This window comes from Orbicella franksi, chromosome 1 (assembly GCF_964199315.1).
Source record: "Orbicella franksi chromosome 1, jaOrbFran1.1, whole genome shotgun sequence".
Taxonomy (NCBI): domain Eukaryota; kingdom Metazoa; phylum Cnidaria; class Anthozoa; order Scleractinia; family Merulinidae; genus Orbicella; species Orbicella franksi.
Window position 1 is genome coordinate 32,842,333 of NC_138145.1, and position 26,967 is coordinate 32,869,299.

The 26,967-nt window shown below is 37.4% G+C and overlaps 2 protein-coding genes across 5 annotated transcripts in view; one reads left to right on the forward strand and one right to left on the reverse strand.

Moving 5' to 3' along the window:
• The window catches only part of LOC145479208 (integrator complex subunit 3-like), a 306,674-nt gene that overhangs the window by 94,016 nt on the left and 185,691 nt on the right, over positions 1–26,967 (forward strand). For all 4 annotated transcript variants that reach the window (XR_014048403.1, XM_081457501.1, XM_081457510.1 and 1 more), the window contains 3 exons: positions 10,243–10,301; positions 20,320–20,390; positions 25,175–25,272. Coding sequence is in view for 3 of the 4 variants with exons in the window: in XM_081457501.1 (XP_081313627.1) it covers positions 10,243–10,301; positions 20,320–20,390; positions 25,175–25,272 (228 nt within the window). In the remaining variant the exon portion in view is untranslated. The remainder of the gene's footprint in view (positions 1–10,242; positions 10,302–20,319; positions 20,391–25,174; positions 25,273–26,967) is intronic.
• LOC145479884 (uncharacterized) overlaps positions 15,118–26,967 on the reverse strand; it is a 192,565-nt gene continuing 180,715 nt past the window's right edge. Inside the window, exons 2-3 of the mRNA XM_081458360.1 lie at positions 15,829–16,389; positions 15,118–15,414 (exon numbers count right to left, since the gene is read on the reverse strand). Of these exons, the coding sequence (XP_081314486.1) occupies positions 15,290–15,414; positions 15,829–16,192 (489 nt within the window). The 5' untranslated portion in view covers positions 16,193–16,389 and the 3' untranslated portion in view covers positions 15,118–15,289. The remainder of the gene's footprint in view (positions 15,415–15,828; positions 16,390–26,967) is intronic.

Below are 26,967 nucleotides of genomic sequence, written 5' to 3' on the forward strand. Positions count from 1 at the left end.
ATTTTATATGTCATGTCATGTGACCAAGGACGGCAGTTATTTTTCAGGTAACGCCAGTTGTCCCTTTTTATTGCAAAAGTGAAATGTTACTGTGACTGCGTAACTTTTAGAATTACACACAGGTCGGTTCAACAAATGTCATCTGGTGTTTTCAATCTGCAGTAGTGTGTTTGTCAGGGTTCAAATGAATTGCTTCTCCTTAGTGACTTGTTTATTTCTTGCCTTAATTGTGTCTGTAAGACAGACCAGAAAGTTCCCAAGTTAGTGGCTTTAATACTCCGCAAATTGTAAATTTGTGACAAAAGAAACCAGGAAAGTGCTCAAATATTGATGCAGACTCCGTTCATGTTCTACCCTTGGTTTATTATTATTATTATTTTTTTCGTCAGTGACCAGACCCAAACTCCCTCTTGGCCAAATTTTGAGTCACGCAACATGTGATGTTTATTTGCCAAAAGCTGTTGAAACGTTAATACATGGACAATTTTACGGATATTTGTTTCTTTGTTGTGGGTAAAATATATTTTCTTTTGGTTTTATCGAAGTGTTGGATTCAAAGGGAACAATAAATACGTGTAAGGAAGGTATTACGTCAGCCATGGAATGTGCTGAGGTTGCAGCTTTCACTTTCGCTATGTGACAAATAAGATCGTGTTTACTTTTCAAGTTTATTTCGCCAGAAGTGACGGTCATTAATTTATTTGCAATTTTGTGATTATTTCTTGTGGTTTTAGGCAAATGAAATAAATTCTTTGGCTGTTTCATAGGAGCGAGTTTGGTGATCAGAAGGAAAACTAAATATTTGCGAGCCAAGCAAAGAACATGTCAGAACGTGCAAGGATTATGTCATTGGAAGGGAAATTACCACTGTACTAAAGATAGGCGTGGATAACGGAAGTCTTGAATTATGTGACTCGTGTGACTACTTTGCTAGCCCTTTACTCGTAGAAAACACCAATTAAATTTAATCATGACTTTTAAGAAAGAAAGCTGTTGTTAATAGTGTTATTATCATATCGTTCCTGCCCATACATATCCCACAGAAAGTTCCAGATTTCACAACGGCTACGACTGATGGTGCAATAATAGAGTTTGTGTTGATCAAGTGATGTGATGTCTACAGTAACAGAATCATCTAGGTCTCCTTTGGAATGTGCACTGCGTTGCGACTGTAGTGCTAAGCAAACAGTTAAATTTTAAAAGCGCGGTTATAAGATCTAACAGATCTTTTTGTTAAAATGAGAGTTGTGCTGTTTTAAAATTAAAGGTAATTAAAGAGAACATTAAAATGGAAGTACAAATGCCTCAATTTTAAGCAGTGTCAAAATGTCACATACTGAACTGAAACAATGAGAGCCCATTCTTGTATGCGACCACATTTTGGAATGTCCAAGGTGGTCCTTCAACTGTATAATTGATTTTATTGTCAGTATTACCTTGTTGTCAGTAGTATTCTAGGACACAATGTCCTTCGTGGAAATTAGACATGGTGATGGAAATTTTGCATTGCTATCATTGTATTTGGAAGTATACAACACCATATTGAGATTCTTGCCTGAGTAGGGGGTGTGGGGAAAATGTCACGAGATGCAAGTGCTCTTTAGTTTTTTTATTTCAATTTATTTCATATGCATATAGCAATAACTCTCTAATATCCTGGCGCCCTAGTTCAATGTCGTGTATGTGCTGTGATCTGCATAGTCGTGGAAATAGGAAATTTGACATTGTTGGGGAGGAATGGGGAATGTTTCCAGGGTGTTCGAAAACCATTGACATGGTGGGTTTTATTAGAGAACCAATCAAATTGTCGGTTAGAACATGGGATGGTACATGTATGTTGTTAAAACAGATTGCACAATTAACAGAGGTTAATTTTACGTCTCTCAATAACTCTTTCTTGTCCCCAAAAAGGCTCTCAGGTGTTGGGAAGGGTTATGTGACAAGAAAACTTCCCAAACTCTGCAGATTTCATAACATTTACCGGTTTTATAATTTCTTTCAGAGGTGTACTTGTTTCACCTTCAAGAGTGTCCTCTTGTTTAAACGGCTTTAAAATCGATATTAACTTGAAGTGGATTCCAGGAATGTCAAAACCAAAGAAACTAGAATCAATCTGATCAATGCTGGCAACAGAATAAAACCATGCTATTGCATTAAATTAGTTCTTGTTTTAAAATGAGTCCATGACTAGTAATAATTGGAAATTAGGGGAGTGCGTTCGACAGGGTGGGGTATCTGAAGGTTCTTGCTAGTTTTGTTAACATCGTGCAGGCTGTTAAAGCACATCATCTAGTTTATAAAATAGGCTCGAATCAGTGCTTCGAAAAGTGTGGAGGGTGTGATCAGGCAAACGCTTGTTCTTGTTTGAAGCACCGCCCTACACCTTGATAAGCCCTTGGGCCCTGGGGGGAGGTTTGCACAGGTAAATTCATCACCAAGCAATGCTCAATGATTTATTTAAAGCACAACGTTCTCAGAACATTTGAGTAAAGAACTTCTTTAGTACCTAACTGAGAACAATATGGTAGCTACAGTAGTATCTCAGAATCTGTAACAACAATAATCTGTGCATAGTTAATACAGGGGACTGGTCATGAAGCCTGGCAAACATTAAAGGAGCAAATAAAGATGCCAAGATTTATATTGGAAGGTCCATGACCCTGAAAAATCGTTTGTTTTGCGCTCATACACTATGCATGAGTTATGTAACCAACATGTTTCTATTGGTTAGTTCCTCAGTACAGAATAAACAACTGTGATTGTGTTTTGTGCATGGTCAAGGCCAAAAAGAGAACAAAAACACAGAACAAAGAACTTTGACGAGTTTCATAACCATTCCCCTCTATTAATTATGATCTGTGGTAACTTAGCTTTGTATATTATGAAAACTACTGGAAATACCATAAAGGTTTTGGCACAAACATCAAGTTATATAAAGCTCATTAGGCCAGGGTGGACCATGTCATTTTTTTGGTAGAGGAATGTATTCTGTTTTTCATCCACTAAGCATAGGAGACAAGTTAAATGTTAGCAGGACATTTGGGCTAACAACTCCCAATCTCCTCCCAAAGTTTTAATGGTGTACCCGTTGAGTACTGGCATGTTTACTGTAATTAGTAGAACCATAACATGTGAAAATTGATCACCAAAATAACACAACTGTAACGTGTTGATTATCTGCAGTTTGATTAATAATAGCTGGTTACGTCTTAACATTGTTTTTGCTAACAGAGTGTATGTCTCAGTCTCACAATTTGTTGATATCCAGCTTTGAAGTCCATTTGAGAATGCATAGCCAATGTTTTATGGCAGGTGTTGCAGTGTATTTCATTGGCCACATGTGGTAATGTTGTTTTTATCGAGGAATAAATTAAATGGGCTGTGTGTTTTGATAATTTTGTATGTCACACACTGATCAGAAGTGTTATCCCATGGAAGGTTGTTATATATTGGTGACATGATACATACATTGTAATGGTATCAAAAGTCATGTTAACATTTTTGTTGGATTTAAGAATGGCCTTCAAGACGTCTTGTTCTGTTGCTATGTTAAGATCTAACAAGACAATCATAATTATTTTCGAGGAGTTTCTTCACATGCTGATGATACAATGTCAGTCGTTGTTTCTGTTCTGGTTTTTGTGTGTTTTGGACAAGTATACGCATATACCAGAGTGCATTACACGAACTAACATTCTGCATCATTTTACATCCCACACAAGATCCAAGAATGCTGTCTACATCAGGCGCAACTTTCTTTGAACAAGAGAGACAACAATTCTTTAGATGATTGTTGTACTTTGTATGCCGAGAACCTTGGCGTTCCATGTCTTAGAAGTAACAGTCGATACATCTTGGTCAATCTGGACTAATGGGAGTGTGAAAGGTTCTGTTTTCTGGGAGGTGAATTTCTCAGACTTTGGTGTGTTTTAATATCTGTCATTCTTGAAGAGTTTTAAGCGCAGATTATGCAATTTGAATGTTTTATTTTCTTGAAGACTTTCAACATATTTTCCCACAGTATAATCTTGACTGAGCTTGTTGTGTCTCTGACAAAAACTTCTTGTTTCCTAAGCTTCCCTTGACACTGCGTATCAAAATATTTTACACCAGAAACCTGCAGTGTACAACTTGTGCTGTAAGAGAAATTAGTTGTTCAGAAGCCAGTTTTTCCAGGGAGGAAATGTTTTCTGTAAGTCCAGATGCATTGAATGCAATAGGTAGGAATCCAATTTTATATTTGTCCACTGGAGTAATTTTCGTGAACTTGCTTAAAATGATGTCCTGGCCATCACCCCATTTGTAATTTTGCAACTTTACTGGATTGGAGTTTTCACTTTTTCAATGGTTTGCAGCTCTGCTTGTTTGTCAGGAGAGAATCACAGTGTCCTGAATGACTTCTCCTTTGTTTGAAGGGAACAATTAAAATATTTCTTCTGAGAAGAAGCTGCCTTTTAGACTGGGGATACGGCATGTACGTGTACATAACACTCTATAGATTTGTCGTCAGGTTCAGCCACACCTTTAACTTCAGCAGGTTTAGTTAGAGGCGCAACCCCAGTATCTGTAATAGATAAATATAATAATCAGAAAGGAAGAAAGTAATGAAGTTTATGTCAAATGATATCATGGTTGGCAAATTACTTCTTATTTCTGGCATGAAATTTTGGCATTAATTTACAATTTTAAGTATTTTAAGGAAAACGACCAATTTTTTAAGTTTGCAAGACATGTTTCGACAGAGCTTCTGTCATCTTCAGTTGAATGAATGATTACAAAGCAAGTTGAATAATAAGTAGGCAGAAATGCTAATTAAGACAAATAGTAACAACAGAACGTGAAAAGGTGTAAGTTAAAAGGATAATTTTAGATTTACATGGTGTAATTGCTGATTGAGGGAAGGTAGTTCTGTTGTTCTGTTGTTACTATTTGTCTTAATTAGCATTTCTGCCTACTTATTATTCAACTTGCTTTGTAATCATTTTTTCAACTGAAGATGACAGAAGCTCTGTCGAAACATGTCTTGCAAACTTAAAAAATTGGTCGTTTTCCTTAAAATATTTACATGTCTGCTGCTATCTAGACCTTTTGGAAACATCATCAATTTTAAGTATGTGTGAAATTATAAAATTGCCTTAGTAACAGTGTCTTGGCGATAAAGAAACAAGTTAAAAACCCATGATTATGTGCATAATATTAAAAGGTAATTAGATAGTACGCCCGTGAAATTACGAAATAATTTTTTATTGCGTTTGGTCAAAATTCTTATAATTTCCCCCGCCCAAAGGGTCAAAATTGATTACCTATACTAATTAGATAATAATTACGATACAGACCTTCTCTTTCTTATAGGATTATCAGCTAATTGCAGTGTTCTGTAAAAAAGCAAGAAACTGCTGTGGTAGTAAGGTGTAAAAGTACATACAGTATTGTGCAAAAGTAATGCAAATGAAATTCATCGAAATTTGTTCTTTGTTCTCGTGAATTTTCCACAAAGAGTCGTCAAATTTTCGAAAGATGTTTCATTGGGTTCTAAGTGAAAAGACCATGATCTTTCTCAAAAATTCGAGATAGCGAAATTCGAAGTAGCAAATTTTCATGGTAACAAAACGAGAATTCGAGATAGCGTAATTCAAAGCAGCGAATTTTTATGACATGAACCGCGATGAATGACATTGCCAAACAAGTGTATGTAAATAAACTATCGAAAATAGACTCAATGATCTGTCAGTTTAATTGGCTATTTCCAACGAAAAAAAAAAGCAATTGCATCACACAACGAAAAAAGCGATTACCTCACAAGTAATTCCTTAAACACAGAGTCGTAAACCTTGTTTTAGCAACTTTGATTTTCAAGCGCATGTATCGATCGGTAGAACTGGGTGCCAATTCCACAAGTTGGTCAAGTCTGTTGACATGACAATGTTTACAGAAGCCTGCTTTCCCAAAGCCAACAACATAGAAATGAGGCAGAACTTTTGAAGACAAAATGTTTATTTTATGAAACATTACATTTCGTTTTGGAACTAAAACTCAAAAGCTCTCAAATGTCTTTTGCGTGTTTTTAGCCCGAGCAGTGCATGTCTCGATCGGTTCCAGAGTTGAATCATACAAAAGGTATCCGGAAAACTCGCCCCCTGGACAATTAGCCCCAGACAACTTGCCCCCGATCTTCAGACAACTGGCCCCCAATATGAAAACACCTATGTTATGTTGGACAAGTATATTTTTTATGCTCATAAGGTAATAATTTCTTGAAAGAAGAAGAAAGTTTGTTTTTTAAAGTACATTACGAGACCAAGACTTACGTTTGTACATATTCGCGTCTTTTGTTTCTCCAACCTCAACCTTCTTGCAGAGTGCTTCAAACCAAAAAAACCCATAAACAGTTAGATCTGTTTCACTTCAATTACTTCAAATGTTGTGGCTGGATTACAAAATGGCCACGTTCATGTGTTTACGCGATCGTTACAATTGAAGGCTACAGACTTAAGTCTTGGTCTCGTATTAAATGTACTTTAAAAAACAAACTTTCTTCTTTCAAGAAATTAATACTTTATGAGCATAAAAATATACTTGTCCAATGTAACATACATGTGGGTGTTTTCATATTGGGGGCCAGTTGTCTGAAGATCGGGGGCTAGTTGTCTGAAGATCGGGGGCAAGTTGTCTGGGGCTAATTGTCCAGGGGGCAAGTTGCTTGACATTCGTACAAAACAGTCTTAGGATGTCTTACCTTGTAAACTGAATCCTTGCTGGGTTTAAAGGCAATAAGCTTATTTCAAGCATTTTCTGCTTCCATATCGACCCTAAGCGTCGACCCAGTGGTTCATATTTATGCCCAGCCATGTGCCATGTCACTTGAACGCCATGTCTGCGGATGTTGACAAACTTGGAAAACTTACGAGCCCACAGTGGTTTGGCCTTCGGTATAGATGTTGTTGGGAAAGTGAGGCGTTCACAAGAAAAGAGTACTTATAACACGCGCTGAAGCCAGAGTAAGTTGTTTGTTTTGCTCTCTGCCTGGGAAAAGGTAGACTTGCCACAAGGTAACCTCGTGAGTTTTAGGGTAGAATAGCTAAGCGAGCGAAGGAGCTGCGAGGTTTTAGGCCTTGTAGTGGCCGTGCGAGGGTCGCTAAGCGGCTGAGTGAGCAATGATTGTCCTTCGTCTAGCAGGTTGTGAATAGACAAGATGAAGGACTTTTCTTTGAGTCTAGGTAAAAGGCTGAGAAAAATGTAGCAAGATTGAGATGCACAGTTTTGGGAGAAAGGGGGTTGGGGGCTATAACGATTTCATACTAGTAAAAAGAAAGTAGTAGGGTTTTCCCTACGAAAACAATAATAAATAAAGCAGTTTTCAATTGAGTGTCAAAATTAAGTACTGTAATCAGGCAATTACTTTGGTTTTAGTTTTGTTATTACTGTGATTTGAGATTTGCTGAGTAGTCTACCACAAAAGAGTTTCAACGGGAATGATTGTGTAATGCACGTTGGCACTATCGAACATTAGTGGTTGCTATGGTAATACAAAAACAAGTTTGCACAGAGTCTGGGTTACGAAAGCATGGTGTGGGTCGACGAGTAGCCTTTGTGGCCTACAAACGTGGGCCAAGAAACGACCGAAGAATAATTGTGTAAGAGCTGCGATGCTTTTAACGTAAACTGAACAGTAAAGGAAACCTTTGAAGTATATCCAGTTGAGTCATAAAGAACCGTTATGTAAACAGACAACCTTACGCATTGTGAGATGACAGCAGAAAAGAATCATTGTGGCAAATTCGAACTTGTTTGAAAATTTGCATAGTTGGAAACAATAGGCATTGCGAATTATCATGACTTTTCATCGAAAATTCACTTCCATCAAAAATTCAATATTTTTTCATTAAAAAGCCAAGAAAAGCCACAAATTTTGGTGAAATACGTTTGCATTACTTTTGCACAATATTGTACAATAAAAATATGAAAAAAGAACATTAAACAAGGAGTCAAACTACAAGTGATACGTGAAATATAGGCAAACAAAGAAGATAAAGGAATTAGATCTTTCAAAGTATTCCTTGGCTTCATGTATCAGTAGTTTAGAGAATAAAATTTATAGAAATGATTAGAATAGAGCTATTTACATCACATGCAGGGTGTGAATTCTACTTACCTCATTAACAAAAATTATATTATTGTAAGTCTTATTGTTCCTTTTAATTGAGGGAACCACATACATTCCCCTAGCTGTAGAACTATGTCTAAACAGTTTGGTTCGATTGTAATAGAACTAATGATATTGTTGATTGTTATGAAATCTATTGTATGTTGCTAATGCCAATTGGTTTTGTGTGTTTTGTTGGCTGACCACCTACTATAGATGTGGTCAAAAACTTGTACTTTCGAAACTTCATAGTTCAGCATCTTGAAAATAATAGTCTGAATTCATCTTGCCAACGCTCATTGGCTGAAGGAAATATACTGCTCAAGTCTCAATAGTCTGAGCACGGAGAGAAAGTGAATCTCCTGAGAAAAGCAGCTGAATTGACACATTACAACTCGCTATTGTAGCCAGGGTGAATTTCAGGGTCTGTTTCCTAGAAAACACACTAATACACAGCTTTCTGATATTCTCATAAGTAGCATTAGCCGGAAAAGCTCCATTGAAGTTCTTATAAACAAAGCAACTAGTCGAATTGTCAAAACCAAACCTTCATAAAACTAGGTTTGATATTACACTTCTTAAGGTGAAACAAATTCTATTTTTGCTGTATATCGTAACCAAACTTGTTGGATTAACCAAATCAAAATGCTGCTACTTCCAGAGACTTTAATTCACAAAAAATAACTCATGGACGTGCGTGCCTATGTTTTTAATACAAAGCATTAGAGCTTGCATTGTGGGAGGCGCGGTGGCCTTATGGTCAGTGGACTTTTCTTCGGGTTGAGCGGTCCAGGTTCAAGCCCTGGCCAGGGACATTGCGTTGTGTTCTTGGGAAGACACTTTACTCTTGCAGTGCCTCTCTCTACCTAGGTGTATAAATGGGTACCAGCAACCTTAATACTTGGGGTAACCTTGCTATGGACTAGCGTCCATTAAGGGGGGAGTAGAAATGCTCCCTGTCGCTTCATGGTACAGAAACCGGGATAAGCTCTGGCCTGGTGGGCCACTTGGCTCGTATGCAGATTTTATTAGACCTTGCATTCTGAAGGGAGCTAGTAGACGGCAACAACCATGGGGTTGCAATTAGCTGAGATTGGTGAATATTTTTTGTTCGTTTACAATTTTCACTGTTTTCACCATTGTCCTAGGTGTCTTTACTTCTGTGGTTTTTCTTGATGTTTTCATTGCATAAGCCTATTGAAAGTTCTTTTTGATGGTTAACTCTAGGTTTCAAATTTGCACATTTTATATTAGAGAACTCTACATAAGAAAATATCCTGCGAACATGGTCGTCACCAGCTTATTGAAGGATCCAGAATTGTTAACAAAGAGGAGTGCTTTCAACACAATGCAGACAATAGAAACCAAACTAGATGCCAGCTAGATTGATCACACATTAACAAAGAAACAAATTAATAATCTCAGTGGGCCAAATTGACATCATTTGATATGTTTTCCTGCAGAGGAAACTGGCTGTCATTAGCTCTCATCTCTCGCACACCCATCTCAACTTTAAGGCAAAACAAATCTTTTCCCTAGTAAGGGATATGATTTATGCCATTAACATGCTCATGTTTCCCTTCTAGCGTATAAAGTAATAAAAAAATATAACTGTAACAAATTTTAGTAAATTACCCCCAATCACTTAATCACTTATCACTCAAACGGTCATGGTCTCATACTAGGGACCTTTGATTTGTCTTCTCAGGAATTCAATCATTCAGTAATATTTTGAAACTTCAGAAAACATCACCATTTTGTCCACCTCAAGCCGCTGCACGTTAATGGGTAATGTGCAATGGTTCAGCCAACCAGATTGTAGCATTTGCATTATTTTAAGCTTAGTAAGTAGAATTCTACTAAAAATTGACTGAAACACAGAAAATGATTTCTATTTTGTAAGGACTGTTCCACAAGCTGCACATTTTAGCTACCCATGATTAGGAAGCCCCAAAAAGTTGTAACCCCCAAAAGTAGGGATTGAAACAGCCAGCTAAATCCCAGTTGACAGTAATGAGGGTCATTACTAATGGAACTTTATGGTATTGTTTCTATTAGAAAGTTACAATGTATAATAATATAAAATGTTTGTTTTACAGTTTGCAGACTGTGTCCCTATTGGTAGAGATCTTGTGCGTCTGCTTCAAAATGTTGCAAGGTTTGTGATGTGTTCTATGTACTCTGCTTAATTACTTGCATGTTGACTAATGTTATGAAAGCTTCCTTTTTAACTTGGAAATATCATTTTCCAAGTTGTATTGGTGAAACGATTTCACTCCATCACTCCTTCACTCCTTCACTGGCCAGGTCACTTCTTGTTAGACATTTTGAACCTTGGGGTGGAATTCCCATATGAAAAGGTCAGGGATGCTCGTCGGAAAATTTGAATCTAACTCCCAAAGGAGACTTAAAACGGAATAGGTTCGATTACTAGCCACTGTCCAAGAAAGGATCCCACGTGCACTGCTAGACCTGACTCTCATACTTGAGAGATCAGCAGAAATCAAGCCTAAAATTAAAACAAAAATTAAATGAGAGCGTTTCTTTAATTAAAATAATTAACCGTGCGGCCATGGGCCGAGCGCAGTTCATGTTCAACCTGTGGTTTATTTATTTGTTTTTTGGCGGTGACCAGACCCAAACTCCCTCTTGGCCAAATTTTGAGTCACGCAATGTGATGTTTATTCGCCAAAAGCTGTTAAAACATTAATACACTGACAATTTTACGGATATTGTTTGCTTTGTTGTAGGTAAAACATATTTTCTTTTGGTTTTATTGAAGCGTTGGATTCAAAGGGAATAATAAATATGCTAAAAAAAGGTATGACGTCAGCCATGGAATGTGCTGACGTTGCAGCTTTCACTTTCGCTAGGTGACAAATAAGATCGTGTTTACTTTGCAAGTTTATTTCGCCAGAAGCGATGGTCATTAATTTATTTGCAATTTTGCAAGTATTTCTTGTGGTTTTAGGCAAATGAAGTAAATTCTTTGGCTGTTTCATCGCAGCAAGTTCATAGATCGGAAGGAAATTTAAATATTTGCAAGCCAAGCAAAGAATGTGTCAGAACATGCAAGGATTACGTCATTGGTAGGGAAATAACCACCATACTAAAAATAGCCTTGTAAACGCAATTCTTGAATTATGTGACTCGTGTGACTTCTTTGCTAGCCCTTTACTCAAGGGAAAAAAACAATTAAATTTAATCGCAACTTTTAAGAAAGAAAGCTGTTGTTAATAGTTAATATCCCGAAGAAAGTTCCAGATTAAGACTATTACGTCATTGGAGATTTCACAACGGCTACGACTGATGGTGCAATAATACAGTTTGTGTTGATCAAGTGATGTGGTGTCTACAGTAATCAATGAATCATCAAGGATTGCTTTGGAATGTGCACTGTGTTGCAAATGTAGGGCTAAGAAAACAGTTAAATTTTAAAAGTGCGTTTATAAGATCTAACAGATCTTCTTTTTATGTTTTGGAGTGTACCCTAAACGATACTTTGACAAATAAAAATGGTGACGTTTCATCATAAACACCCTAAGTGAGACCAGAATCCTTAATTTGTACCCAAGACGACGAGCACCCTTGGACCTTGTCATAGAGGAGTCCCAATTTGTTAGGTTTTACCAACAATTCGCCGGTACCCATTTATACTCCTGGGTGGAGAGAGGCCCGGCGAGAGTTAAGCACCGCACTTCCACTAACTAATGCAAGTGGGTCTTTTAATGAATCATGGATTACCAATCGCAGAAAGTTGAAACAAAGTGAAAATATTAGTAAGAATACAATACAATCAGTACAATCCTTTATTTACCCATGCAACATTTAGAGTAATAAAAACTTGTTAAAACATGTGCGTGCTAAAAAATGGAAAGAATAAAATTAGACTTAACTAATACAAGCATGCACTATGTTAATCTATATACAATCACCATACAAGTTAGAAAAGATGCTCATTTAAAATAAGTTTAAAAGTAAGAATATCTTTGGCTTCTCTAACATATCGAGGTAATGAACTCCACATCTTTGCTGCTAAAAATGAAAACAATCCATTTTAAATTAATATTAAGTAGCATTAAAAGAGTGTCCGACCCTCTTAAATTATAATTACAAATTTTGGTATTAAGAAAATCTTGTATGTAGGGTGAGGCTTGATTATTCATGCATCGGTAAACTAAAACTAGGGCCTGAAATTTTCTTCTTTGTTCTAGCATTTTTATTTTAACTATCTCTAATAAATAATCATAGGGCGTATTTTTCCCATAACCTAAAATGGACCAGAGAATATAATAATTTGTGTCCTCTAGTTTTTTCAGTTGACATCTACTAGCCCCAAGCAACAGCAGACAACAATATTCTAAATGAGATAAAATGAATGCCTTGTAGAGGCGTGCCATAATATCTGAGGGAATAAACCTCCCAATCCTTCGTAATGCGGTGGCTTTGGCATGTCTTTTTTGCTTGCTCTTTCACATAAGCTGCAAAGTTAAGCTTGCAATCTAGTGTTACACCAAGGATTTTTAAGGTATCATTAGTCACCATGGCATTGTTACCTACACTGACATTGTAGCAGTAGGATACTGGGCCAATCTCAGGATAGTTTTGTTGAAACTATGTTGATAGTAAATGAAGATCAGAATGTATTATAGATCTGGAGGGGAAATGTATTTAGTAGTGTCATCTGCGTAGAACCGTAGTGAGGTGTTTGTAACTTCTTTTACATGTACATTAACATCAATATAGATTACTTCATAGAGAGTGCGACGTACGGATTTTTATTCATGAGTTGCAGAACTTTGGAAATCAAACAAGTGAGCGTAACGAACAAATGAGTTTTCCAAAGTTTTTCAACAAGTGAATAAGAATCTGTACAAAGTACTTTCTATGCTGTAATTTGTTTATTGTATATATAACGAGAATATTAAATATATCCTTTAAACCGGTTTAGTTTTCCTGATGCCGTAAGCTTACATGCAGAACAGCAAGAAAATCAACACTGATCTACGTGTAAATGACTGAGCATCATGAAAAACAAATCGGCTTTCCAGTCAAGTAACAGGCAGACAAAGAGCCTACACAAGCTTAAATATAATAAAGGAGAATTCGTAAATACATAGTGCGAAATCTCTGGGCTTGTCCCTAATCACTTTCAGATTCAATCATGTAATGGCAGTGCTTTGCGCTGGGCAAAGACAAATTTGGACTCTGTTGACTTACACTGTGTATAGAAATAGAATGTTGTTGGCTTTCTGATGTAAAATTGACTTCCTCGGTTTCTAGAATGGCCATTGATTCTGAAACTGAAGTCTAGCACTCAAGATGTTGGATCTATTCCGCTGCTGTTTTACTGAAAGTGAACTAAAACGGGAAGCTGAAGCCATCTTTTTGAAACACAATCTTCAAGCGGACAGTGATTTCAAGACCGTGCTTCTCGGAAGCCATTTGAGTGCTTAACTCTGATTGGCTAAGTGATTCTACTCTGGATGGTGATTGGTTATATTTTTTACATGTAAAGAATGCTATACGCGAAGCTGATTGGATGTATCGCTTTTTTCATAATTTTATGTGAAAATATACAGTATTGTGCAAAAGTAACGCAAGCGAAATGCGCGAATTTCATTCTTTGTTCGCGCTAACTTTCCAGGAAAGTTCGCGCGAAAGTTCGAGTCACAATTCGAGGCCTTTTGAGCGAAATTTCGCTTGAACAAAGAATGCTATTTCGTCGAATTTTCGGTACGAAACGAAATTTCACGATGACAAACGTCGTTTCACTAAATCGGTGCATGAAATTTCGCTTTGGACAGACACAGCAATTCTTCATACGATCTATTCAATCTACCCATCATATAATGTTCGTGAAATATACGAAAGGTTTTTAACGTACTCCCTAACTTGAGTTCAGTCACGAACACAAAGAATGAGAATTACAAGTAAAACTTACCGCGAGTGAAGACTTAGAATGTAGTTTCATTCCAGAAGAGACAAAACATAAGCCCATTTTGATCAGTGTAGCCGTCAGATATTAACTTTGTAGAAAATTATCCCTGTTTTTCTCTCAAACCAGGCACTTCCCCGGGGCACTTCAAATCAGTACACATGTTTTTGTCCGAGAGAGTATCCGAAATGGTTCTTTTGTTTTCGCAGATTAACTTCAGTACTCCGATATTTCGATAAACACGAGTTTGTTTAACGCACTGAACGTTTCAATAACCATGATTTCGTGGTTGTCAAACGCTCGTGTAAATTGCGTATGTTGTTTTTCGGTCCCAGCCCCACGTATTTGGCTGACTTTCAAATGCAAATTGCGTCATTTACGCTGAAAGTAGCGTGTGAAAGACAAATCTTTACAAACCCCTCGCCCGGTTCGCAGTTTTTCTCACGAGTCTGAAGTTGCGCGATCTGAAGAAACCCGAATTCCGCGTTTAAAAAGGGAAGCTGGGAAAGGATTTTGTAAAGATTTGTCTAGTCAAAAAAGCATGTGTGGGAGAGGGAGGGGGGCTTGAGTGCACGCTAGATGACACGATTAGGACTGGTTCAACAGTATGATCATGTTGCGAAAAGCAATCTCAGAAAAAACTGTGCTAAAGATGCTAAAATTCTCCGACTGTCATGTAAGTATTCGAAAACAAATTCGGCCAAGTTGTAGAAAAATATTTCGACTTCGTTTTGTGTTTGTTTGATTTCGTGGAAGCAAAGAAATTTAGAGATTCGAGCGAATATTTGGATTGCGTTCAAAATGTTTGGGCAAAGAGTTGCCTCCCTTGTCAATGTTATATGAAAACCAAAACAAATTTTTGCTGTGCGCGAAATGGCCTAAGTACGAATTTAGCACTACAGTGTTACGCTTAGTGTTATGCAGGACTTGTAGTTAACCGTTTTCCCTGTAAGGTCACGCAAGAAATAAACTATTCGTTCTTTTCATTCCTTCATTTACTCTATTTACATTGTATGTTTAACGGGTCGCTTTTCTAAAATGTTTACTGTCCGGCATCGTTTGAAACATAACAATACGATAATAAAAAGTATATTCAAATACATTACCAATCTAAAAGCCTGTAAAACCATCCCTTAAGTTTAAAGGAAATTGAAAGAAAGCTAAATATAAACTAAACATATGGCATAACAATAACAAAATAATTTATCTTAGTTTGGCCTGTTCTTGCGCAAATTCTGGCATCTTTTGGCAATACTAGTTTTGCATTGTTCCCACATGTGCAAGCAGTCCTCGGTGCCCCGGCACTGGTAGGCGAATGCTGTCAATACTTCAGCTGAAAAAAATTCAAAAAACAAAGGTCACTTCCAGTAGACGTTAAAAATGGTGTTTCTAATGTGTTCAAAAAAGAAGACGGATTTTTAGATCTACAGCACAAAATTATGTCTATTGTCTTGCGTACAGTTTCCAATGCGCTTACGTTTTAATAATTCTTGTACATATGTTGTTGTCATACAATATTGTTTTAACAACCATGAAAGTGAAGATCATATACTAGGTTTGTAAGTAAACATTAAAAATAATGTTTATGATTGGTTTAAATATGCAGTTCTTAGTTTTATAATACATCAATCACTGATTGAGAAAGCAATAATGAAAATAGCGACCATTAAAAGATTGTAATTACTGATTTGCGCACGTTTTGTGAGCCGTTTACGGTCAAGTACAATGTGCAATGTCATTTACTAACCTTTAATAGCAGCGAGTATGTTTTGGTCTAGGGGAGCATATTCCTTTGTACCATGGACTGTTGATTTAAGCAATATGTCCCTCGGAAAAAGGTGGTCCACAAGGCGTAGTGTCATTGCTGTGGCTTGTGCTCGCCTGGATGTGTGTTTGGGATCATTGTCTTGCATGAACCGGTGGTCAGGAAGTTTGTTTCTGATAAATGGGACGAGCGTCGTCTCTAGTACATTGCAGAAGAGATCAGCATCCATGATGCCATCAAAGATGCAAATCTTAGGGACACCATGGCGGCTAATTCCCCCCCCCCAGACATGAACTTTGAGAGGATGCTTCGGTTTCAGCTTTTGCTTGGTAGGTTCGTCCGCCATCTAGCCTGCGTAGCAAGCGTTTCCGTGGGGTTTGGTAGCAAAGAAAGACCGAGGAACGGGATTTTCGGTGTTTTGTCTGCGCGGAAAATGGGGCGAGAACCAAAAAAAAGAAGGAGGTGGGTGGGAGAGGGGAAGGAAGGAAACGCTTGCAGACAAACCCCTGGATTTTGAAAACCTCCGTTCGCCAGCGAATGGAGCTCGTGATTGGCTGGGCTAGTCCAATATTATTGACATGTGTCGATCAAAGGTATTTTAATACCTTTGCGTGCCAGACAAAAGGGGAAGATGCAAAGAAAAAAAACTTTTCTCGCTGAACGAGGATTTAGTCGTCAGCTTCGACAGTACGGTAGAAATCCTGTAATGCAATGCCTACGCTTTGGTTTTTCGAAGCCTGCACATTATTGCAGAAGCAAGCGCGACACAATTTGCAGCTGGTCCTTTAATTTTAACATCACTTTCTTGAATGCCACATGCGCCAAGGACAAGATAATAAACCACGGGGACAGAAAATTAGCACTATTGCGTGGGAAAACTTAGTGATTTCGTCTGGCTTGTTACAAGGCAACATGTTGTCGTAGGTACTGCGACATTTCATTAGAAGCATTTTTGTTGACAGCATTTAGAACCTCTGGGTACAATCCTGAATGATTTGTTATAGTGTTAGCTGCGGCATGCCAGTTTTTGTCACATATTTGCCTTACCAAAAATTTAGTCGTCTTGTCGCGGGGAATTACGAGGACATTTTATAAACAACTTTGACTTGGAGGTTGCCTAAGGGAAGATTATCTTTATTCAGATACTGGTCAAGATTATCGTTATTTCTCCTCTCAGATGTTTGAAGCCTCTCCTGCCCAAATTCCAAAGTTTGCCGAGAAGACTTTCCGTTGTTTGTTTTTGTTGCAGCGATAACAATCGAACCGATTTGCGGATCTGGCGTTTCCAGCAAACGCTTCTTTACTGGAATTGCCTTTGTGAGAGTTGACTTGCTAATTTTACTTTGTATCGATTCCTGGACGAATGAATACAGTGATCCAAGATTTCGAATCATGCGAGCACAAGGATTACTAACGCGACTGGAATACTTCTCACAGTTTAACTTTCAGGCAGATTTGTGCTAAAACTTCACCCTTGCAGTCTTTCCTTTTAGACGGATTGAGTAGCTTGATTAAAAATTACCAAATTTAATTCATCGAGATTTCTCCGTTGCCACCGTGCGCTCGTTGTTTCAGACATATTTTGACAAGTAAAGTTTATTTTGGTTCAAAGTTCACTTCCGCTACGGAAGGCCGAAGATTTTATTGGTTAATTTATGACAGCCGATGACAGCACGAAATCTCAGTGTGAGCGCTCAGGCATGAAAGGCCAAGTGGGCGGTTTTCAAAATCCAGGGGTTTGTCTGCAAGCGTTTCCTTCCTTCCTTCCCCTCCCCCTCCCCCCTCTTTTACTCGCTCTATTTTTCGCGCTGTAATATTCTTTGCTCCCGAACACCACAGAAACGCTTGCTACGCAGGCTATCCGCCATCCTGAAGCATGTACGGCGATATAACTGGAGGGAAATCGAGCACTCATCGCTAAAAATCACGTTGCGGAAAGTATCACCACTCTCCAAAATGTGTTGTGCGAACTCCAGCCGCTTGACTTTGTTGGCGTCACAAATCAGCTGGCAATAGGCGGTCCGCTGCAGAGTCCAGCCTTGCTGCTTTCACGATCTCCGTACTGTGGATGAACTCATGGAGAGCTTGGTGCTTGTCATCTCGTCATTCTTTCGCATCTGCTGATCTGTGAAGGCTCGTGCTTCTATAGACGTGCTTCTATAGACAGCTTTTTTTAAGACTCCTTTCCTATTTTGTTTATTCATTTTAATTGACGTATTTTTATCTTTCTTATTCCTTTTGTAACTGAAAAGCCCCTTTGGGGAGTTGCAAATAAAGTATGTATGTATGTATGTATGTTTGGTCTTCCCGAGCGAGGTAAATTTGCCACGGAGCCGGTAAGACGCAGCTTCTTGATCATGCGAGTGATGCCTGAAGGGCTCACAACTAAGCCTTCACCTTTCAAGTTTTTCAATATTCCAGCTGGATGGAGACCTTGGTTATGGAGGAGCTTGATTCAAGTTCTCGCATAGCTTGAAATTTTTGGCATGATTATCACTAAAGTGCTAAGAAGCAAATGACTGAGAAAGTGGTTTACTAAGCGTTGCCATGGCTGCAAACAATGCAGGTCACACTTGCTCGCGTGGAGACTGGAATCCCACGGGGAAATGTCATGTTTTGTAACATGAAAAGAGCGAACTGTCCCTCGAACTTTCGTGACTCGTTAGCGTCCACGGCGAATTATCGTTTGAAAGTTCGGGAGGAGTAAAACAATAGGTGCCTTGAAAGTTCGTGGAAAAGTTGCGGAAATTTCATTTGAAGGGAAATTTCTTCGAAAAGCCAAGAAAAGCCAAGAAATTCGTCGAAATTCGCTTGCGTTACTTTTGCACAATACTGTAGCACATATAGAATTCTATTTGCAAGGTTTATTGCCTAAAATTCTCACTATATATACATTAAAACAAATTCTTGCGTGACCTTGCCACACTAATGTCAATCACACAGTTTTTGTTTTAAATGTTTAAGGAAATGCGATCTCTGCGGGAATTCTTTTGTAGAATCGGACCACTTTGCTAGTGCTGGTACCAGCAGGAGCTATCCAATCAGACAACATCTTCATCATAAATCTAAGAAAGTAATTTATTTGATCACTTGTAACAAATGTAATGTTCAGTATGTAGGATTCACAACCAGTGAGTTTAAAGTCAGATTTTGTAACCACAAATCAGCCATGAGTACAAAGAAAAATACTTGTGAGGTGGCAATACACTTAAACAAGGAAACTCATGTCTTGTCTCATGTCTTTGATTTCGTCATCATTGAACAAATCTGCAATTTCAGTGATTACAATAGCCTCGACAATTGCTTGCAAACAAGAGAAGCTTTTTGGAGTGCACAACTTTGCACCCTTCAACCTTCAAACAAACATTGGAAAATGCTTCATTTCCCTTATTGATCAGGACTTCCCAAAGTCTAACTCACTGTATGAAAGTTTCAATTGCAACGCTCTTAAATTAAGCTACAGCTGCATGAATAATGTTAAATCAATTATATCCAGCCACAACAAAGACATAATCAGCAAATCTACAAATCCCAAAGAAGATAATAAAAACTGTAACTGCGGGAAACCAGACACGTGCCCCATGGATGGCAACTGCAACGTTGAAAGACAGTATAATATACCAGGCTGAAGTCACTGCACGAACAACTAAAGAGACTTACGTTGGACTTTGTGATAGTCCATTTAAATTAAGATAGAGAAATCATAATATGCTCATTTTGAAACGAAAAGTATAGAAGCATAACTGAGCTTAGCTTGCATATATGGAGCCTGAAAGACGGAACATTGAGTTCAACATCAAATAAGATAAAGGAGGCTAGATCTTGTTCAAATGTTACAAAGAAATGTAATTTGTGTTTATGGGAGAAATATTTCATTTTACGTAAACCCAAGATGTCAAACCGATATTGTGTTGTAGACATTCTAGGAAATTTTTACTGAAAATTGCATCACGTAATTAGCCATAGCATCTTTATTGTCTTGCAATGTGGCACACCTATTATGTATAGTTCTGATATTTTTCAAATATCTTCCCTGCAACCATTTATTCTGGTGGTTGCCTGATGATTTCTTTGGAAAAAGCATGAAACTCTGAGTAGCAAGAAAAAAGTCTTGGACCAACTAATCTAGCTCTTTACTTCTATTGTTATAAATTGCTCCAGTCTAACTATTGAGCACACTAATAACCGATAAGGATTTCAACTTGCTATTTGGTTATATTTATGATTTATGGGAACTGTATGACTTAACAATCTGCATTATTTTGTTAAATAATATGGCAACAAGATTACACTGAAATGTCATAATTTATACTAGCAAGTGATTTTCTTTTAGAAGGAAAGATTTAGTGATTATTATTTAGTTTTCTTCCAAGAGCCTTTTGACTGTTAAAACTAAGCATTTACATACAGTACATGTATTTTAAGGTAGATGATGCAAAGGTTTCACCATTATCCATTTTTCTTGTTCTCAAGAATACCAGAGTTTGGTGCATTGTGGAAAGATATTTTGCACAAACCTCAGTCACTTTGTCCACAGTTTTCAGGTGTGTGCCTTTGTTTGTTGTTGTTACTGTTCTGTATTAATTTTACTTGTAGTTCTCGTATGTTCAATATCTTGTTAACTTTAGGAAGGGAGAGAGAATGAAAGAATTTTTCTTTGTGTATTTTAATTTGTTTGTTCTTTTCTTGTTCTTTGCTTTCCTCCTGGTTTTATCTTCTTAGAAATCTCCATATATAATGTTAGTATGCTAGTACATTGTACATGTGCCCACTCAGTGTCCTAGTAAGCTAGTGATTTAAAATTGAACCTAACAGCATTTCTTTCTTTATACTACATGTATAATCTTTACTTTTTTAGTTGTGGATATGCAAAGCATAGAAACAACTATCGTTAGGGGTCAGAATATGCAAATTTGTCACTCACTCAGATGCAAATAAAGCAATATGTCCACCACCAATATTGATTTTCCAGTGTACTACTATCCGAGGTAATGCCGCATCATAATAATTATGTTGAAATACACTTTGGCTTTCCTTCAATTGATACTTGTTGGGGTCAGCACATAATTATGTAACCAAGTAATTGCTAGTAGCTGCTTGAAAGACTAAAAGGTATAACTTTCTGTGTTGAGATTGGCTGTGAAGCTAAAAGAGTCCTTGAATCAAACATAAACAAAACTATTGGAAATGTCAGTAGCACAACTTATCAGTCCATCCAAACAAAACAGTCTTGTAGCCAAAAGTACAAAATGCAGTTAGAAAACTAGATATACACAAAATTATCTACTCTAGGGTAACGCTAAAAGTCCCGAAAGGGTGATGTGTTCCAGGAAATTCATAAAGGCCGCGAAGGTGTCAAGAAAATTTTTTTTAAGTATTTGATTTTCAGGGGTGGATAAATGTTTACAGTGTGAATACTCTAACCAAGGCCACCTGACAAAATTTTGTACAAATTAAAATTTTAACAAATAAAAATCGTGGAGGTTAACAATAGTTTTCTAACAAATTATCTGAAATGACCACCAATCTGTTACCTTTGTAATGTACAGCTTGATTACATGCATGGATAATTTGTTGCAAAACTATTGTTAACCTCCATGATTTTTATGCAATAAATTTGTGGAACATTTTGTTGGGTGGCCCTGGTAGGAGTAGGTGCACTGTAAATTGTAATAAACAAAACCAGAAATATTGTGCTTCAACGACAGAGTTATTTGACTTTTTTGTGTGACCTTGTTAATTATCTTCAAAACCTATTCAAGCATATAGCAGCTGACTGAAGCAGACCTCTCCATTTTGTAAGCAATATATCCATGGCTTCTTCGTAGTTCTCCTTTGATTCATAGCTGTCAGTTAACGTACAGCTGATGTTTGGTAAGGGACTTGAAGTGATGTCAACTGTCACTATTCTACTATTCAAGGAATGAAGACATGATGTAAAGACATTATATAACATATTTTATTAGTTCAATAATTGAGGATTGATCGTGCTTTGCTATGTTATAAAGCATGTAAAGAAGTGACAAATGCAGAAAAGTGTGTGCTAAAGCATGTTTTTTTTAATGTGGTTGGCATCAGTTTCCAGCAATTTTCGGTGATTCTACTTTGGTGGATCAATACTAAACCAAGCATTAGACTAGCGAACAAGTTAAATGGTCAATTTGTTGAACTTGCAAGTTGCCTTGGCAATAGTATAACCTGTTAAAAAGTTCTTAAAACCCCAAAATGAGTTTCACTATATATGAACCACTTTGGTGACCCCAATGTTTTATTAGCAGAGCCCCATACCTTAGGAAATTTGGTAACCCATCGATCTGAAAAATTTTGGTTGTCATGTGACTGTCCATCTGTCCGTCCACATGTCTGTATGCCAATACCTTGAAAACTAAGGGAGTAGCACTATTACCATAACTACATCTTTATTTTGGGCGTCCACACTATTGTTAATTGACAGCTGTCTCAACAAGCTATCTGCTGACCAGTATCACGTGACTATATCACGGGCTCAGGTTTAGAGCTCATCAAGGTTGTGTGGTTTTTTTTAAAGTTGACCGCTGACCAGTTACTGGTTCACCAGTTGGATCGCAGGCTCAAGTCACGTTATTTCTCTGAGGGAGAAGGAAGGAGTACTCGCAAAGGCAAAATTTCGGCACAAATTAACCCCTGGCGCATTGTTGACTTTTCTTCTGACATATTCCTTGTACAGTCGTCTCTTTGGAAAGTCCCTGATATATGAGGGTCCCCTATACCTCTTCTGAAAACAGTTTCACGCAAAAGTAATAGGCCTTTTCACGCATCACGAAAAATTCGAAAAACAGCTTCATGTTCACGGAGAAAAGTAAGCAATCACGTTTCACGCGAAAATGCAAAGGCTAAATCATGTTTCACGTAAAAATGCAAATTCTATTCACGTTTCACAAAACATACAAATACAATCATTACAAAAATGTATCTGGCAATACTGAAATGTACCACAGATATAGCTGCACATGGCCATATTTTGATAATTTCAGACTCTCTCGTCGTCAGCATATCTAGATCTTTTGTGGATTGGGTATTATGCATGTACAGTGGAACCCCGTTAATATGGACACCAAGGGGACATGCCAAAGTGTCCGTATTATCGGGGTGTCCGTATTGAGCTGTATTTAAGCGGGCTTTCAGATAAAAAGTCACGGACACATGTTTTATCGATACCAAGACTAAGGCAGACATTTGTTACGGCAACAAAACAGTGTTTTGATTGTAATGTAACTGTAAAATTAAACTATGGAAACCTTATGGTCATTTATCATACTCTCGGACTAAAATTAATTTTATAGTACTGTAGCACTTGAATAGTACTGTAGCACTTGAATAAGTCCGTGGCTTTACTTTATACAAGGAATTAAGCAGGCATTTTAACAGCATTAAAACATTGTGTAGTTTCTTTTATAACTGTAACAAGTTTAAAGTATGGAAACCTTACGCTCATCTACTCATACTCCTCCTGGTACTCTCGGACTAAATTAAAATTAAAGTACTTTACTGTTCTTGAAACTCGACGCGAAAAAGTCTGTGACCTTACTTTGCACTGACACTTTTAGTTTGTGACTCAACCAGGTGGACTGAATATTAGACAAAATCTTTGAAAGGTTATTCGCCATTTCCATTAGGTTTTCACTGCAGATATTCAGTCACATCCTCCAACTTCCCATAGCTTCTCTCAGTGACTTGACTTTCGGACTTTCTCCAATTAGCTTATAATCGCCGGCATGACAATGACAATAGACAGTGCGCAATATTTTAATTATTTTTAGGCTTTGTCAATCGATTCCACAGAATTTCAGGAATTGTAGGTTTAGCCTGTACTGTACACTTTTACATCATAAAGGACCATAAAGAAAAATTGACAAATACAAAATATAAAAATTGACAAATACAAATATAAAAACCTACAGGACTGGACAAAAACCTGAAATGTAGGATTTGTTTTCATACACTTCATCGCAACTACAACTGGGATCGAGTGTTGAACATATTCGAGATTTTTGGGAAAAATAGCACTGTTTACATGCACTTTGATGAATTACTACATCCAAAGATGTCTAAATAATTTTTGTACTTACAGCATCTTACAGAGGTTACAGAAACACTATCTATAAAGGTTGACAATGCAGACTGCCGCTAGGTCATGCACAAGGTCACCAAGCAATAAAGATGACAATATGAATAAAATATGCAGATGCTACCTTCGTGAAGACAAAAGAAAGAATCCAAAAGACATACTAACACTTTGTTGACATATTTTGGTTATGACATCGAAGCAATGGTTGAGCAGACATCAGTTAATGCTGGATAGAGTGTGGATACTGACAGATTAACTCACCTTTTCTGCAGAACCGTCCATTTTCTGCCTTTTCTCGATCGAAATGGCGTGATACCCCACGTGTGTGACACAGCATGACAGACTAGATTCTAGGCCCTCCTGGCTCACTGTTGCTGTGGTTAGTTCTCAGTCCTCCATCCTCACGCACGTCGAGAGATGTCGAGAGAGGCAGGCCGTCACACTTTTTACATCCAGTTTGGTATAGTTTACGAGCTTTTATGATGCTAAAATCTCCAAAAATGTGAAAAATTATTCCCACAAAAGTCGATGGTTCACAAATCACGCGAAAGTAAGTGCATTTTTCACGGATCATGAAAAAAATTGAAAACCAGTTTCCCGAGGACGGAAAAACATAGATTCACGAATCACGGAAAAAAAAAAATCCTCATTAACGCTTCACGCAAAGAAAAAACGCCCATTCATGCGTCACGAAAAAAAGTATAGGGGACCCTCATATATTGCGTACATAATTTCTACAATCTTGGTTAGGCTTGTGGGGTATAGTTTGTTAAACTTTAACTGGAAAAAATAGCAAAACAGCACGCTGAACAATCACATGGTCACAATTGATCATTTTTTGAGTTTCTGATCCACGAAGAAATAATTCTCTTTTTCCTTTATCATCAGTTATTGCAATCAGGAGCTCCGCTTTTAGGCTTGGGTAAATCTATATATTATGGAATTATAAAAATCATGTCAAGATTGAACATTTTACTGAGCCGAAATACTATTTTATTGATGCTAGTACAATGTAACATCAATTGAAAATTAGTGACCAATTGATTCAGGAAAGAAAAAGTTCCAGAAAAAAATTGGAAACCATTGTGAGCTACTTCAAATTAATGAGAGTGCTTGTTTTATTGGTACTTTATTATAAAATGGAATAATTTAATGTGATACCTAGTATCCTTGGCAAAGTGGTTATTTATTTCTTTTTTATTCTTGTTGTTATGAATAAAGGTATTGCTCAGTTGCTGTACACCAGGACCTCAAGGAAGTTTTTGGCATGTAGGCTGCATCCTGAAATGGAAAATAAGATTTTGTTCTTAACATCCAAGGTACAGTAGGGTGCATGTTAGACGTCAATGTACCTGTTTAACAATTATGACAAATAAAGTGCAATGAACTAAATTTTTCTGACTAAAAAAAAATTGCATGGATGCAGCAGACCCAGTATTGCCCAGTAAGCACTGTATGCTGCGATCTCTTGGCAGCCATTTTTGTGATGTTGAACATTCTGAGGATTCTTTTGGTTGCCGCCAGAATAGAACTTGAAAACAACAGATGCTGCACTCCCATGAGAACCCAAACAAACAACTGAGAGGTGCTCTAAGGATAATGGCCAATACTGGGCCTTTAAAGTAAGGCTTTAACGTGCCTATGAAGTAAAAAATAATTGCTGGTCATTTCAAAGGCTTTTCAAAGTAAAGAAGATTGACGTTTTCCTTTTTGGAATATCTTTTTTCTTTTTAGAGATATTCATGTTTTTGTATTATGCAAATGAGGAAAGTGATGACGTCATAAATTGTTCCACTTAAGGTTACTGTAGACCTTTTAGTCCGTGAGCCAGTAGGGCTGGTTGGTATCATCCGGGGTGAATAAGGTTCATGATGGTTTTCTAGTAGATTACACCATAAATTGTGGAGAAAAGCATGATAGCAATGATTCTATGGCTAGTGGATAACAGTGGTTTTTAAAGTATGGGTCAGGCATGGGAACAAGGCTGAAGCTTGTTTTGTCTTTAGTAGCTTTAGTTGTCCACCAAAATGAACAAAACACATGCACAACAGTACCATTGTTTCACACATACATTTTTTAATTGAAGGGGTGAGTGCAAAACCATGCTAAGTGACGATTTGGGTGAAAAAAAAATTTTCGTGAAAGGGCTTGAATTTTTGCATGTGGTCTTCAATGTTATAGAAAAACGTGGTCCTGTATTTTTCCCGCTGGTTTTTGCTTCATTTATGAGGATGCCGCTTGGAAAACCGAGTGGTTTTTTTTGCATACACAATATCTCGAAAAGGAAGCGAAGCTTAGCGGAAACACTATGGGACATTGCTAAACATACCTAAACAAAACTGCATGCAAAATTTGGAGCGTTTTCGACAAAGTTCACTTTTGATTAAAATACCTAATACCCTTTTCCCGCCGAGGCCTTCAAATAAACGAAGCCGGGCCTTTGTTATGATAAACAGAGCTGATCCTTTGCTATAGTAGCCAAACCAAGCCTTTGTTATAAGTCAAAGTCTCACCTCAGTTTATCATAACAAACGCTCGGCCCGCCGTGACTGCAAGGACTTTGATTTCACTTAGAAAGCAGCAAAATGTCAATTTCACGCAACGTATAAGCTCAAAAATGTTGATTTTAGGTCAAAAAAAGGTTTAAATGTTGATTTCACGTTAACGCATGACGGCAAGGAGGTTGATTTCACTTAGAAACCAGCAAAATGTCAATTTCATGCAACGTATAAGTTCGATGTTGATTTCAGGTGTAAATAGGTTAAAATGTTGATTTCATGTTAATGCTTGATGGCAAGGATGTTAATTTCACTTAGAAAACAGCAAAATGGTAATTTCACGCAACGCATAAGCTCAATGATGTTGATTTCAAGTCTAAATAGGTTAAAATGTTGATTTGACATTAATGTGTGACGGCAAGGATGTTGGTTTCACTTAGAAAACAGCAAAAAGGCAGGAGCCCATGATGGGCTCCTGAAAATGGTAATTTCACGTGACGTATAAGCTCAAAAATG